The 16,716-nt window shown below is 31.4% G+C and overlaps 1 protein-coding gene across 2 annotated transcripts in view; it reads left to right on the forward strand.

Annotated features, from left to right (window-relative positions):
* LOC107447234 (uncharacterized) overlaps positions 1-11,321 on the forward strand; it is a 57,949-nt gene extending 46,628 nt beyond the window's left edge. The window contains exons 2-5 of one of the 2 annotated variants that reach the window (XR_015433688.1): positions 1,827-1,949; positions 5,645-5,830; positions 8,727-10,141; positions 10,523-11,321. Coding sequence is in view for 1 of the 2 variants with exons in the window: in XM_016062100.5 (XP_015917586.1) it covers positions 1,827-1,949; positions 5,645-5,830; positions 8,727-9,049 (632 nt within the window). In the remaining variant the exon portion in view is untranslated. Of the gene's footprint in view, positions 1-1,826; positions 1,950-5,644; positions 5,831-8,726 lie in introns of both variants that reach the window. The other variant, XM_016062100.5, reaches the window with a different exon arrangement.
* The last annotated feature ends 5,395 nt before the right edge of the window (positions 11,322-16,716 follow it).

Genomic DNA, 16,716 nt, shown 5'->3' on the forward strand with positions numbered 1-16,716 from the left:
AACTCCTCCAGGCGAAAAGTCAGGGACTGTCTGCTGCTATGGTAACAGGCGAGAGCACATTTCTAATGGAAAGAAATGGAGAAATGATGGTATTGATTGGTTTATTCACGCTGACCTATGCGAAGATCACGACAAAACTATTCATCCCACACCCCTATTCGAAGTGACTTTCCCTCGTAACCATGGTACCAGCCACGACGCGAGACTGGTGTCATGAGGAGTTCTCCTGAAAGCCGCACTATACACATGTTTGCTATAAGTTAGGATTGTAAGAAGGAAATAAAGTGAAATAATATTCTATTATCCTTTTTCTATATTTATACAAGAAATAGGTAAAAATGACTTTGCCTACTTTTGCATAATTTGGTTGGCTTAACGGTCTCTTTTCCTAAAAAAGGGGGGGGGAAGTGATAACACAAGTTGCTATATTAAAAGGTTTGTTTTGTAGAAACAATATAGTTAATACTAGTCTATCATAACAGTTGAATGAAGTCAAATTTCACTACTTTTTAAGGGTAAAGTGACAGATAACAGAAGAAAAAAAATTTATTAATTTAGCATTAGCAAATAAGTGTTTTCATTTTGGTGTTTTTGATACGTAGTTCCCTTTTGTTGTGGCTGGGCTTTAACGGGTTAAACTGAAAGCCTTCTTAAAACATATGCTTGAAAATTCTTAAACATGACAACCAAATTTCGGCATATTTAATCAGTTCTTGTGAGAAATACAGATATCGCAAGCTAATTGAAGAATGCAGCTCTTTGCTAATGGAATAAAACATACGTTGTTTTACGATGCTTCAGATTTATAGGAAAAGTTAAATGTTTCTCATAATAAAACTAAACTAAACTCAGTGACGCGACAGCCCATAGAGGGCCAAGGCCTACTGTGCCTATCTCAGTTTTCTTGACCTTGGGCTCTGGGGTGCAAGAGCAGATGTTCTGGTTAGGTGGTCAGCCGAACGCGGAAACCTCAGTGTTTATTTCCCAAGCATGCTTGATACTCATTTATCGACCCACTGATGGGATGAAAGGCTGAGTCAAATCTGAGTCTGAGGTCCGAATTTAGCGTGTGTAAATATGGCTCCATTTTTTTAAAAAGGTTCAAGCATGATTTTTCAATTGTGCGAGGAGTTTTGCCATGCAATGCCTTTCAAAACATTTGCTGCTGTAACAAAGATAGTTTACATAGTGTAGGTAAAGAAGTGCTTTTACATTTTTGTCCAATCCCTGCAGTAAGAGCCGGGGTGACTTGGGGGAAGGGGATAGAGCACCAAATAGATAGACAATAAAAAAGATAGACGAATTATGTACACGTCGGCTGGTTGTTTCAAATTCCGTCCGAGGTTTGCACCGACCACAGTGCTGACGTAAAATATCCTCAGTGGTAGGCGGATCATGGGTTAGAATCCCTTTGTCGTCAGGCTAACCGTGGGAGGTTCTCGTGGCCTTCTTCTCCATGTAACGCAAATGCGGGTTAATTCCACCAGAAAGACAAATTTCTCAAAATACTTGATCCAGGAGTCCCCTTGTTTTCTGGATTGGGTTCAAAATTACAAGGCTACGGTGTTAGGCACTAGAAGTCATAAACCCAAGAATTGGGTCGGCAGTTCAACGACCATTATAAAATAAAATAAAATCCTTCAGTAAATAGAGGGAATTAAACAATATAAAAATAAGACAAATAAACTAACCTAAAAATGTCTGTGCTCCCCAGAATATACAAAAAGAAAAATGGGCTATACTTTGTGCTGTTATGTAGACTAAAGAATTGATTATTTTATTTATCATTATAATTTACTAATTTTCATTTTTTACAATCTTTTCAGTTGTGTGTGTATCAAAATTGAAGACGTGTATGTATAGTTCCAAAGAAAACTCAACAGAACGAGTTAAAGATCTTCATGATAACTTTAACATCTATACTAAGCGAGGAGACAAAAATTTCACAGGTAAATATTTAATCAATCAAAAACTTTTAAGAACAGTATTGATTTCATGTGTTCGAGAAATTCAGGACTGCATTCTACACTTTGGAGGAAAATTTTCTTCTTTTGATAGTTAAGTTTAATGCAGGACTGCCAACTAGTACTCTTTTTTCAAAATATTTCATAGAGCAAATTGGCAATTAAAAACTGAAACTTCAGATATTTTGCCAACATTTTAAAAGCCACACCACGAGGGAGCTGGAACAAAGTGGCATTTCGTATGAACTTTTGAATCATTTGCAAGTGGGGTGAAAAATAACATTGAATCAAATTAACATAACAAAAAACATAGATTGAAACATAAACGTAGAAGACTTTTTTTTCATTTCTTAAAGCGTAGAGAGATGGCAGCCCTGTTTAATGTATGATTCTTTGTTTTCTGAATACGATTTAAAGTGATTCTCCACTACACTTCGATAAAATTATTCACGAGTTCATTTGAAACGCCATTTTATTCGAGCTCTCTCGTGGTCAAGTCAAAGAATAACTTGTATATTCTTTGGTCCAGCTTTCAAAAGGTTGACAAAGTTAGCAAAATTTTTGAAAGCTTTAGTTTTTAATTGTCTACTACTCTATAAAATATTTTGTAATAAGTGGTGTAGTTGGCAATTCTGCGTGTTTTTTTTTTCTTTTTTAATTTTTTTTTATTGTCTATCACTCTATAAAATATTTTGCAATAAGCGGTGTGGTTGGCAATTCTGCGTTTTTTTATTGTCTATCACTCGATAAAATATTTTGCAATAAGCTGTGTAGTTGGCAGTTCTGTGTTTTTTTTTATTGTCTATCACTCGATAAAATATTTTGCAATAAGCTGTGTAGTTGGCAGTTCTGTGTTTTTTTTATTGTCTATCACTCGATAAAATATTTTGCAATAAGCTGCGTAGTTGGCAGTTCTGTGTGTGTGTGTGTGTTTTTTCTTTTTTTTTTTCATTGTCTACCACTCTACAAAATATTTTGCAATAAGCTGTGTAGTTGGCAGTTCTGTGTTGTTGTTTTTTTTGTCTATCACTCGATAAAATATTCTGCAATAACCGGTGTAGTTAGCAGTTTTGCGTGTTTTTCTTATTATTATTAATATTATTGTCTACCACTCTATAAAATATTTTACAATAAGCTGGGTAGTTGACAGTTCTGTGTGTGTGTGTTTTTTTTTATTATTGTCTATCACTCGATAAAATATTCTGCAATAAGCTGCGTAGTTGGCAGTTCTGCGTTGTTGTTTTTTTTTATATTGTCTACCACTCTATAAAATATTCTGCAATAAGCGGTGTAGTTGGCAGTTCTGCGTTTTTGTTTGTTTTTTTACTGCCTACCACTCCATAAAATAATTTACAATAAGCGATGTAGTTGGCAGTTCTGTGTTTTTTTTTTTTTTTTTTTTTTGGACTTGTTTATGATAAGACCGTTCTGATAAAACGTGACACAGGCTCTTAACCCCTTAGGGACGGGTGATTCAGAAAAGCATTCGTACAAAATCAGAATCAGGACGCAATTAAATAAAAAACGGTAACTTAAATGTAGTCGTTTCTGATTTGATAGACTTACTTTGCTTTTACTTTAATTATTGTTAGTTTAATCATATATATATCTAACCAATGTTTATTCAAAGCATGACTAAATAGTTTTATTTTGAACAAAGTAATGGTGAATTAAATAAATCAAACAATTATAACTCCGCCCACAAATAAACTGCTAAAGAATCATTTTCATTACCAGTTTTATCTTTTTACCCTGGTTGATACGGTTTTATAGCTGGCACATATTTGCGACAGTCGGCGCGAAAGGGTTAAACTCGTACGCTTCATCGAGGACCAATAGTGTAAGATCTGTTTCTATATTTAAAAGGAAACATTATTTTCTAATGAAATGCTTTGATTTATTATCAATAAATTACGAGTGCAATCTGTTCTTCTGGAGAGAAGACATTGCAGTCATGGGCAGGAGCAATGCCTCCTATAACTGAAAGCCTCCACACGGTTTTTTATAGGTAGTCCGATCAGACCACTGGGAAGGAGATCCCCTTTTCGAACGAGTCAATTAATACAAAATCTAGTTAAAATAAGAAAATGGTAACAAATATATGACTAAAAATTTGTTTAATTTATGAATATAATCGGTTTGCCTTATTCACTTGTCAACCACTACAGATTCAATTCTCAAATATACATGATAAATTTCTCTCAATTACTTTTATAAAAGGTTTTGGGTTCATGCGCACAACTGGTTCACTTTTTAAATAGTCTGCGCGGACTACTTAGAAAAGACCGTGTGGAGGCTTTTTGATGCAGGAGGTTATTGCAGGAGCGATTTTTATCAGTAACAACTACAATCAAATCGTTAATAATTCTAGCGGCACTTAAATGAAATTCTTGCAAGATTCTTGCATTCTAATATCATAATAGAAATTAATATTATTAAAGAATATTATTATATATCTTTATTATTAAAGAACCAAAATATGAAAGAATTTAAATTATAGTAAAAAATTAAAGAATCAGAAAATTTTATTTATGTTAAAATGGTTTAAGGATGCTTGAAAAGCCTTACTTGCCAGTCTCTTTTCGGCCTCTCTGGACACAGCTTAACCCCTTAACTTGTGCGCTCGAGTTAAATCGAGTACGCTGAACGGGCTAAACTGTGCACACTAGGGATAATTCGAGCGGCGTTGTATTTCATGCTGCCATAATTTTTCACAGTCGAATATAATCGAGAGTTGAAAATAACAATGTGAAAGCTACGAAAAAAAATCGTTTTATTGATATTAATCATTTACATAGGATTGTAAGCTATAACACTTATTTATTCAAGAATAAAATATAGCCCTTTTCCAAGGAACAAAACGCTATATTTGCAGGCTATACAAGGTTATATTTCTATTCTTTCCAGGCTATATTTCTAGACTATATAAGGCTATATTTCTGGGCTATATTCCAGACTATAAAGGTTATATAAAAGGGTATATCAAAAATTTTCCACCAAAAGAAAAGTTGAACCAGAAGCGGCAACAAATGGAAACCTTGTTCTAAAGTGTGTTTTTTTACATTAAAAAAAAAAATTTTTCTTTTGGCCGGTTTTTTTCAAAAAATCTGTGCGTTAAGGGGTTAATTTTTCTTAGCCAATGTTTCATTTCTCTTTACATGGTTTTTCGATGAGTTGTCGCCAAGGCAAATAAAAAAAAAGCCATAGTTTATATGCCTTACACTTGAAGCAAAACAATGATTTTAAACAAAGTGCATCATCTTGCTGTGAAGAGTTATCTGGGATTTAGAACAGACGAATGAATTAAATATTTTAAAAATTATTAAACTTTATTTAAAAAATCGCCATTTTGGCGATTTTTTACACCTAGAAGACATTTTTCCACCTAGAAGAAAATTATTAAAACCACTGCCTTACTCTTAGTTTCTGCAAATTTTATAGAATTTTTATTTTATCATTTATTTTCCTGAAGTTATTCCTTTAAGTTCCCTTTAAGTTATTTATAAGAAGTGTTACACTTAGTTTAAAAAAATCTAAATCTAAGTCTAATTAAGTTATTTAAAAAAATTGATCCACTAGTTTTGCTACCTCTAGGAAAAGTATTTTCTGAAACTACGAAAATTCCGTAGTAGTTAGAGGTTGTACATATGAAACTAAAATTTTCTGACTTTGTTTTACAGACGATGAAGAAGCGTTTAAAGAGAGCCTACCTGATTTTAACAGCTGGGTTGTTACAATCTCCAGTCTTTCCTTAGCTGCTATGTTCGCTATAACAGGAGGTGTGTTTGCTATAGTCAACGCTATTCGTAATTCTGCAGAATTAGTATTCGGGTTCTTAGGCATCGGTATTTGGAACACGTTTGGAGGTAACATTACTTATTTGTTTTTTAACTAGATTTTTTCGCTTTTAAAATATGTAGCTTTAAAAGTTTGGTAACTCTTAAATGAAGGATCCAATCAATCTTTCATATATGTTCGTCCAAACAAAAGAAGTACCACGATCAACAAGAAAAAGTCATCTGTTTTATTCTGGGAAAAAAATTGACACTTGGAATCTAGTACAGTGCGGCTTTGAGGAGAACTCCTCCAGACTGAAAGTTTGGGGCTGTTTGCTGCTATGGTAACAAGCGAGAGCACATTTCTAATGGGGATGAAATGGAAGAAAAAAGGTGTCGATTGGTTTACTTACGACGACCTACGCTAAGATTAAGACAAAACTATTCACCTCACACCCCTATTCGAAGTGACCTTTCCTCGTAACCATGGTACCCGCCACGGCGCGAGACGGGTGTCTGGAGGAGTTCTCCTGAAATCCATACTATACAAAAATGAGACAATGAAAAAAATATGACAACCAAAGCTGACGTCTTCAGGGGGTACCAGCTGCGGAAGCAAAACCTTTTCTATCGAGAGAGCAAGACAAAAGTCTAAAATTGCTGCCCTCTCTGTACCCCAAATGTTTTGCCAGAGTCCAGGAAAAGAATAGAATCCATAATATACAATATAAAATACAGAAGAATACAATATAAAATACAGTAACAAATACGGAAGAATAAAAACAAGAAAAATACATAAGAGTGGTACGAACGAAAGCTTACTTGAAGTAAAAATTCAATAACTAGAGATAACAGCCAATAGATAACACAACTGACTGCGAGACACAACTAAAATAAAATAAACATAAAAACAACGCCCTTTAACCTGCGCAGTTTAAGGGAAAAAGTGAAAAAGGGACAAAGGGAAAAGGACAGAAGTTAAGGAAGTAGTGACCGTACTATACACTTTTCACTGATATTTTCAAAGACTATATCAAAGCTTAAATTGTTATCATATTAATTTTAAAAAAACTTTTGATTTATTATATTTTATTCCAAAATTATATAGACAGATAATTTAGTAGAGCACTATGGTCCATTCGCTGTATTTTTGAAATTCATCCTGATATTCATTCCTGGAGTAAAGCAATGCAGGACTGGGAGATTCGGTTTGAAAAGTACCCAGTTAGAAATTACTAGAACCCATTGGCCAATTAGAATTTAGTAGAATAAATTGAACAAAATTGCAAAATATAGATTGTTTAGGGGATAACAAGAAAATGATAAATAGGAACTTGAGAAAGAAATGTTCTGATCAAGTTAATGAGAAGCGAAAAATACAATACATTTACGTCGCACTAGAGCTGCACAATGGGCTATTGGCGACGGTCTAGGAAACATTCCTAAGGATGATCCGAAGACATGCCATCACAATTTTGATCCTCTACAGAGGGGATGGCACCCCCGCTTAGGTAGCCCAACGACCTGCACGCGAAGTCGAGCACTTTAAGGTAGAACAGTTTAACGAGGACCAGTACCGCACATCCTGGGGATAAACAAGGAAAGTCAATCTCTTGAGAAAATTATAATAACCTCAACTTCCATTTTTTGAAGGGAAATGGGAGTAATTTGTTGTTGTTGTTATTGTTGTTGTTAATTTACGTCGCACTAGAGCTGCACAATGGGCTATTGGCGACGGTCTGGGAAACATCCCGGAGGATGATCCGAAGACATGCCATCACAATTTTGATCCTCTGCGGAGGGGATGGCACCCCCGCTTCGGTAGCCCGACGACCTGCACGCGAAGTCGAGCACTTTACGGTAGCACAGTTTAACGAGGACCAATACCGCACACCCTCGGTTCCTACGCAGACTGATCCAAGTGGTCACCCACCCGCACACTGACCGTAGCCAGTGATGCTTGACTTCGGTGATCTGCTGGGAACCGTGTCTTAACGATCAGTCCACTGCGGGACGGAGTAATTTGAGAGGGAGAAGTGCATTCCTTCTAGACGGGAAAATGAGACATCGTTTTTGATGTATTTTTCATGAATAATAATCACATGACGATCGGAAAAATAGTTTAGAAGTTATATATATATACTCTGAATATATATATCTAATCTGAATATATATTCACCGAATATATATATCTAAACAGGCGAAATATTGTTTACTGTGTATTTTTTATGATGATGAGGAAACTATACATGAATATGTATAGTTTCATTCTCAGCATAAATTATACATGAAATGCATATTCATGTATAAAAAAGCATAAAAATGGATATCCATAAGACTATACTTGAATAGTATGAGAATGGAACTATACAAAAAACTGCAAAACTGCTCGCAACCTTTGAACGAAGAACTCAAAAGTTACGAGCAGTTCTGATATGAAAAAAATATTATATATATATAATATTAGTTCAAACGGCATATTAAAGGACTCCCCCCGGAGTGCAAAGGGTTAATTATTTCGATCTCTATTTTGTTTTTAACTTTGATATATTTAAATGAACAATGGTTCATAAAAATATCATTTGTTAGAAATATTGAAAGGGGCGTTTAAAGATTTCTAGTTATTGAGGAGGATATACATTCCCAGGCAACCACGCTTATGGTCATAATAAAGCTTTCCGTGAAAGAAATCTTGGATATCATTTTTTTTTTTTTTTTTACTATAATCACTGAACTAGTTGGCAATAAGATGTTTGTGTATTATGCTGTTTTGTTGTGAAATTCGGTAAATTTTAATACCTATCTAAGCAATATTTTGATGTAAAAATGTCACCTTTAGAAAAAGCGTGACTTATAACTTAATTGGGCCAAGCGCTTCAGTTATTAATAGAACTAAATTAAATTGCATTTAATGTGTTGCATTATCTTATTTTTCATTTAATATGCTTAGTAATGACTGACAAAAACATTTTTTTAAACATTTCAGCTATCTGCTCAATGGTATCTTTTTTGAGTTGGATTCTTTTATACCTACAAAAATTTCGAAAGAACGTAATGACCAGAGAAGAATTGGATCAACACTGGGTCTCTGAATACAGGGCTTGTGTTGGGTACAGCTTCTATCTTGTGGTTGTCTCCATGTTCCTGTTCTTGCTGAATGTTGCTCTTATATCTACCATCATAAAACAACCCTGGGTGGACAGAAAACTACGATCGGAACTGAGAAAAAAGTTATCATCTGGTAAATACGTGGCACATTCACCAGCGTCCAGTTTGGCGAAGAAATCGAAAGATATCATAGCAGTTTGAACAAATTGCCTCATTATGAATAATTTCAAAACAAGATACTATATAAAAGTCGCCAAATTAGAGGTTATTTTAAAGGAAACTTTGTGATTCTATGAAATATTCAGTGGCGAAACTCTCAATTGAACGTCAGTCTGATTGAGTAGAGTAAGAGGATGGAAAGTAGAATAAATTACATCATGGACTATGAGATGTATGAATACGATTTGTTCTTAAATGTAAATATTTGCGTTCGTTTTCTTTAAAAGACAAGAAAAATGATTTTACTCGTTTTAAATGAATATGCAACAACTAGAACCGGGTTCTATCCCTGATGGTGGCTTGAAGCCTACCCACTTTAAGATCTTCAGATACCAGCTTGTCTAAGAAATAAAGACAGCTGGCTCTTAATGCAGACCACCATCATGAAGTTGGTCATGAAATTAAGGATCCTCTTAGTTGTTGTGAGGGTACTTAACTTTAAATAAAGGAAATTTTTTTAATAAGGATGAGAAGTAAAGCGAAAGTCAATACAGATGGTTTCATGACAAACTGTCAGCTTCCAATAAAAAGTTTAACAAATTACTTCAATAAAAAAAACTCTATTCATCGAGTAGTTTATAAACTCCTATATGAAGGAGAATCCTATATAGGCCCTTAATGCACAAAGGAATACAATACTATAAAAAATTTAATATGTTTCAATATTTTCCTTCTTATAATAAAAACTATTTTCTAATTCAGTATCATTAAATAAGTTGCAAGGACTGATTTACAGAACTCAGAGATTTGGGTGGCCACTACATGGCACTCTACTGGTCAAGTTTCAGTTAACATGCATGAATTTCTATCACGATATCAAAAGATAATTTTTCAAACAGCAGCAAATTCTAAACAACCTAAATCCTTTAGAAATACATCATACAGAAATTCATAATTTAATTTAGTAATTATTTAATGGAGTAAAAGTTGTTGGTAAAATTGATTAGTTAGATTGATTAATAATTACTAGGAAACAAGATATTTGTATTAAGTACCTAGCAAAGCATCCCTAGCATTCTAATAAGTCATTTGTGTGGCTTATTTACTTCAAAAAGCACTATTTATTAAATTTTAGTTAACTCTTTCGAAGGCCGTGGGAAGTATACTTCCCACCACTATTAATTTAGGTTTCCATTTGTAATAACTTCAGCTTTCTTGAAGTGAGTTTGAATAAAATTGGTAACCATTTGTTAGTTTAAAAAAACATATAAAAGTTATAAAATACATCATTCTTTCTGAAGTTAGTAGCATTTATAAAATTTATTTTATAAATAAAGAAAAATGTAAGTCAATAAGTAATATATGGTCGTGTTAAATATATTTAAAACCAAAAAAATTGCCATTTTATAAACTAAATGGGTTTTTTCTTTCTTATATGAATCACTATTCTTAAAACAATTTCAATTCAAAAAATACTTTAATTTACCTTTCCTAGAAATAAATGGCCCATGAAAGGGTTAAGGTAATAATTTTATGAAATGTTAATTCACATGAAATATATTTCACAGTTTAAAATACTGGCATGAACGCTAATAGTTAAATTTAATACTTAATAGCATAATCATAAATCGATTAAATATTTTTAAAAATTGCTTTGTCAAAAAAATGCAATGTTAGTTGCGTTACTTTTCACTATGTATGATAAAAATATACATACCTATGTGTGACACTTTCACAACTTTAACATACATGACAACTCTAAATATCTTATGCCAAGTCTTTTGAAAAAATAGATTTTTACAGTTTTTTTTTCATCAAAAAACAACTTTGGGGCCCTTGCAAATCAAAGGCCAAATTAGTAAAAATAATAAAATTTATTTCTTTAACGAGTAATTCTGTGTGGGGTCACCTATTCCAAATACTTTCCTGTAAATTAGTCCTAATAAGTTATATACTGATTTTAGTTTTTACATTTACTATCTGATTATAAGAGTTTAAGTGACAATTAAACTACTTAGAGCGTTAAGGGATAGAATATACAAATTATATTATTAAATAGTTTAGATAATTCTCTGCTACGAGTTTATATCGTATTGGTTTACTTTCTTTAGAAATGGGTTTTGTGCAATGAGCAAAAGAAATGTGTTATCGGTATTAGAATCATGTCTTGGTAACAAGGGAATTTGGTGTTCAACCTGTGATCCTGATCTTATGTATTGAATCCTTCTATTTCCGACTGGCCATTATGTTTTGTAAATGATGAGGTTATGTAAGGGTATTTTGATTGTAGAATAAATTTGTCTTTTGTCCTCGATTGTATATTTCACTTTATCTCATCCATCATTCCAATATTTTACTAAATTAACTCAATTTGATTTAAAAAAATTAACTCCAATTACTTTATAGCTTAATGTGATTAAATTAACTTTGACTTCCATTGGCACTGTCATAGCTGCCAACATGAATAAGAAAAAATAAAAAGGAGATTTTGCAAAATAATATAAATTTCATGTTAATTGTTTCATAATGCACAAGGTAAATATTTTATGCATAGGGAATTTTAGAGTCATCAAAATAGAAAGACTGCAAACTTTTCCTGTTATGATTGACAATAAATGAACTTGAAATGTTATGCATTATGTTTACTCTTAATTTTAAATAGTAATCAGTATTTAATTCATCTAAGAAAGGGGTGCACAACCTGCGGCCCGCGGGCCAAATGCGGCCCTTCGACTACTGAAGTGCGGCCCGCGAAAGCTTCTAAACACAATAAAAAAAATTTAAAAAATGGCAATTTTTAATCATCCCTTTTAAGTCATCACGTTTTGACACAATCAATTTTAACAGATTCTTTAGTAAATGTACGTTTAACGCGCTTCATTTAAGCCGATTTTATAGTAAATATAAATTATTTTTTTTAAACAGTTATTTCCGCTTTCCTACGTGATTTCGAAAATCCCGAATTTTTATTACGACGCGAGTTTTAGATCGCAAATTTAAATAATCACTTTTCGTGTACTTTATTTGTGACGATTTCATCTTAAATATAAGTGATTTTTTATCGTTTTTTTTTTTTTTTTTTTTGCAATTCTTTCTTTTTTTCAAAAATTTTTTTCGGCAGTTATTGCTATGCATTCTCACGTATTATAAAAAATTCCAATTAATTTATTACGACATGCAAATTTTAAATCATGCATTTGACACGCTTTATTCGTGCTGAGTTCAGCATAAATATATTTTTTCCCAATTATTTCTATACTTTTCCACATGATTTTGACGATCCTGTTATTTAACTATGATGTTATTACGACACGTGATTGTTAATCGCGCAATTAAATAATCACTTTTTGATACGGTATTTCGGTACAGTTTTATCGTAAATCCTAGTTATTTTTCTTTCGTTTTTATTTCCGCAACGAATATGATTTGGTGGAATGTGGTAATGAATTGTGATTTGGTCAAAAACAAAATATTCGGCAAAAAAAAGTAAGAAAAATCGACTGAACGCCGTACACTTGGGGCCAAATAGCAAAATCTTTTAGCAGCATAGTAACACTGAAACTAAAATTTTAATGCTCAGAATAATATTTCCTGGAAAAACGTATTCATAAATTAACTCTAAAAAGAACGTTTTTGTCAATCAAGACGAACGTCAATCAAGAACGTTTTTGAAAATGTCGAAAAGCGAAACAGAGAACATAAAAATCAATCTTAATTTTTGAAAAAAAATTTTAAAGCTGAACATCTCAGTTTTTCAATTACCAGAAAAAGCCAAGAAAAAAGAATTAAGTCATCAGAAATGCTATTAAAAATTACTGCGTTATAATGAAAACGTCTTTAAAAAAAGTGCGTGGTTTCCCTCCGAGCGGAAGAAGTTAAACTTCGTAACCTGCGACGTTAATTGTAGAAGAATCAGCAGTCGTAGAATGATCACTAGTTCTATTCAACGACTCTTTTTCCTGCTCCCTATTAAATTTTATGTGTATCAAAACAAACTGAAAAAATATTTATAGAAAAACAATACTTTTATGAATTTTTTAATTTTTATGCTTGTGAGAACCAAACAATATGGAAATGAATGAGGGAAAAACTTGATCCTACCACTTGATTTCCCGGTCAATAAAAATGTAGCGTTAAACGTTTAACGCAACCTTGTTGGAAGTCGCATAAGAAGTATAATTTCAAAAGTTTTTTTTTTATTTAAAGAAAATAAAAAGATAGAAAAAACGTTCTTAACTTTTAAAATGAAAAACTTATGCCGAAAATCTCAATTTAAATTTTTCTCATTGCCATAATTTTAGAAGAAAAAAAATTGCTATAAAATAAACTTTATTAGTAACTTTATTTTTAAAAAAAATGCTGAGTCATAATAAAAATGCCTAAAAAAAGAAAAACAGAAAAAACAAATTTTTCTTAGTTCCTGAAACAAAACTTTAATACCGAAAATCACACTTTTCTATGTATGAGACGTTCTGTTAAAATGCTGGGTTATAATAAAAGTAACAAAAAATGGAAAAAATCCTTCTCAATTCTCAAAGTATCGAAAAAATGACAAAATTGACTTGTCTGATTATAATTTAAAAGAAAAAAAAGTAATATCTATAAAAATTCAAAAATAAAAAAAAACTTAGAAAAATACATTTCTAAAAAATATTCTGCCGAATTTGGACTGATCATTCAAGCAACTGAATTTTTCTCAGAATGGCCAAATACTCGTTACATCCCTCCCTAATTTAAATGCAATATTATTGCAACTTGAGAAATTCATAAAATGGCGGAAAACGTGAATTTTTAAAGTGCTCACTGTTTGTAATTTAGATTTCAATTTTTTATTGCTTAAGTGATCTTTTTCGATAAAAAAAAGGAAAATGTTTACGATATAAAAAAAATCTAATAATTAATAAAATAAAATAATAAAGTACATTACAAAATAAGCATTGAATTTTATTTTGAACTATCACAGTTTTTTTATTTTAGGCTTTTGTTTAAAACCTATAAATTTTCTTCAATTAAAATATTTAATTTGAATTTATAATACTTAAATATGACTAAACTTTTTCCTACTTTCATTCTGTGGGCATTGCAGTTTTTTTTTTATTTATTAGAATTTAATTCTAAAATGAATTTTCGTATTACATGATATGATAAAAAAAAAAACAATTCTTTTCTTCAATGTTTATTTATTTTGAAAAATCTATTGTTCATATGATAAAAATAGGAAGTTTTTTTTTTTTTTGTAAAAAAGAAGTATAAGTTTATTTTATTTTTGAATGAATTCTAATAATGGAACACTACTAAGTTATTGATATTACTAAGTTTATTGATAAAAAAAAAATGGAACGCTAATGTTTAAATAAACAATACTACATTTGTCATTAACATGTCTAAATACATGTGCGGCCCTTTGTGAGCCAACCTTCTGTATAAGTGGCCCTTCACTCAAAAAGGTTGTGCACCCCTAATCTAAGATAATTAAAAGATTTATTAATTAATTTAAAAAGTTTTGAATAAAAATAAACTGAACATTTTAGAACAAAATGAAAGGTTTTAAACTAATTTTTATAAATGAGGCTTGATTCATTATGTAATAGTATTTAAGTACTAATACTTATTTAATTATTCAAGTACTCTTATTAAGTATTATCAAGTATTCTTATTACTTATTTAAGTATTCAAGCAAGCAATAATAATCGGTCCAAAAAATCTATTTCAAAAGGGATTTTTTTCGGAAACTTACTCACAATTTTAAGGAATTTTCTAAAATTTACAAAAACCAGGAGAATTTTTATTAAACCAGTAGAAACTGGAAAATCCAGTAGAGTTGGCAGCTATGCACTGTGTTAGTGCAACACTCTGGTGAAATGTAACCTTTAGAGAAAAAAAAAAAGTAAGTAGAAACTGGTGCTTCGATTAAATTGATCATTTCGAATACGACTACAATATGACTTTAAAAAAAAATTGAAAATGGATAAATTCAAATCAAAATATAACTATTTGTAACATTAATTTTTCTTCGTGGGCAAGAAAGTCTGTTTTGCTAAGATAAATTTAAAATAATGAAATAATTGAATTTTTAACTTTTTGAAAAAGTTACACGAGTTTTTCATGAGTATGAGTCTTGGAGTCAATAGATTAACAAATAAGTTCAACAAAAGCAATCTAATTTCGGAATTTTAAATTCACAAGGTTCCAGATACTTATGATTATTATTATTTGACGTTAAATTTTTGAAAGATATTCAATTTTCATAATTCTGATAAAGTATGTTGTAAGACAATATAATCACAACTCTAACAATCTTAATATATTCATTATCAAATTTTCACAAGTTTTTGCTTTAGGGTGCGTAACCAAATCTTTCAACAAAAAATAAGCACCTTTTAAGTACTAAAAAAAAAACATTTTTAAGCACTATATACATTAACAAAAAGCAAAATAATTTTCAAAGACTTTATATGATCATGATAATATAACTAGTTTCTGACAAAGAACTCTCTTCTTGATTATATTAGCCATTATAAAATTATTAAGATTTTTTGGTTCAAAATCAGACAGTGGAAAATGAAGCCTGAAATTGAGAATATCTTGCAAAATGCAGCGGAGTTGCACATGCGAGTGCACACCGACCCTAACTCAGTAGACACACCACGCACCTGCAGAATCCAAAATATTTTATCAAATTATTAGCAATTTTACACTAAGGATCGATTGTAAGCCAAAATGGACTGTGGTCAAAGGAATTGTTAAAATGCTGAATAGAACAATGTGAAAAGCACGCTTTTGCATAATACGAGGCAAAAATCGACATAGTAAAGAAAAAATTCTCATTTTCAAAAATGGGAAAATTAAGCACTTTTTAAAAACTCCCAATAAAATAAAGCACCTTTAAGGGTTTTTAAAAAATGAAAATAAGTACCTTTAAGCACTTTATAAAAACACTACACACCATGTGCTTGGTTTTGGTAACCATTAAAATGTCATCGATTGTTAAGGTTCAATAAAGTTGAAATCAGTTTTATTTTCTCCTGAGCTAATAGAGACAAGTAAATCAGACTGCACAATCTATAATCAGTCAACCAAAGGTAAGTGCAAAATTTTATTTTCTTGGCCATGTCTAATACTATGTTATATTCTATATAACTCTTAGTTTTTAACTATATTTCAGAAGAACATGCAAGACTTATTTGCGGTAACACACTGGCATTTATTGTTACCTGAATTTCAAGATTCCGGGTTAGTGGCAGTTTTTTTTTAAATCAAATACAGTAGAAAACCGATTATCCGGAACGATCGGGACCATCGCGATTCCGGATAACTGATTTTTCCGGTTTTCTGAATCGCTACAAAATGCCGTTTTTTTAATGTTTATAAAACGAAACTAAAAAATTTTTTTGAAATAGTTTTAGAAATAATAAATAATAATACACTTAAGTTTAAATAAGGAAAGAAATTATGAAATGAAAATTATATACAGGCTTATATATGTTATTATTAACATTAATAACATATATAAGCTATTTGTGCTTATGTGAGATTCGTCTACAAACGGCTTCTGATCCATCCTCTAAATCAGTTTTTTCGTCAACTCGATACGCCGTATGCTCTAAATAACAAAATGGACTCAAAATCTTGCAAGAAAAAAACATTTTTTTTAATGGAAGAAAATTAATTTCCGGTTTCGAATTTCATTCCGGTTATCTGGTTTTCCG

Source organism: Parasteatoda tepidariorum, chromosome 5 (assembly GCF_982258835.1).
Source record: "Parasteatoda tepidariorum strain Cologne lab strain chromosome 5, Ptep-v5.0, whole genome shotgun sequence".
Lineage (NCBI taxonomy): Eukaryota > Metazoa > Arthropoda > Arachnida > Araneae > Theridiidae > Parasteatoda > Parasteatoda tepidariorum.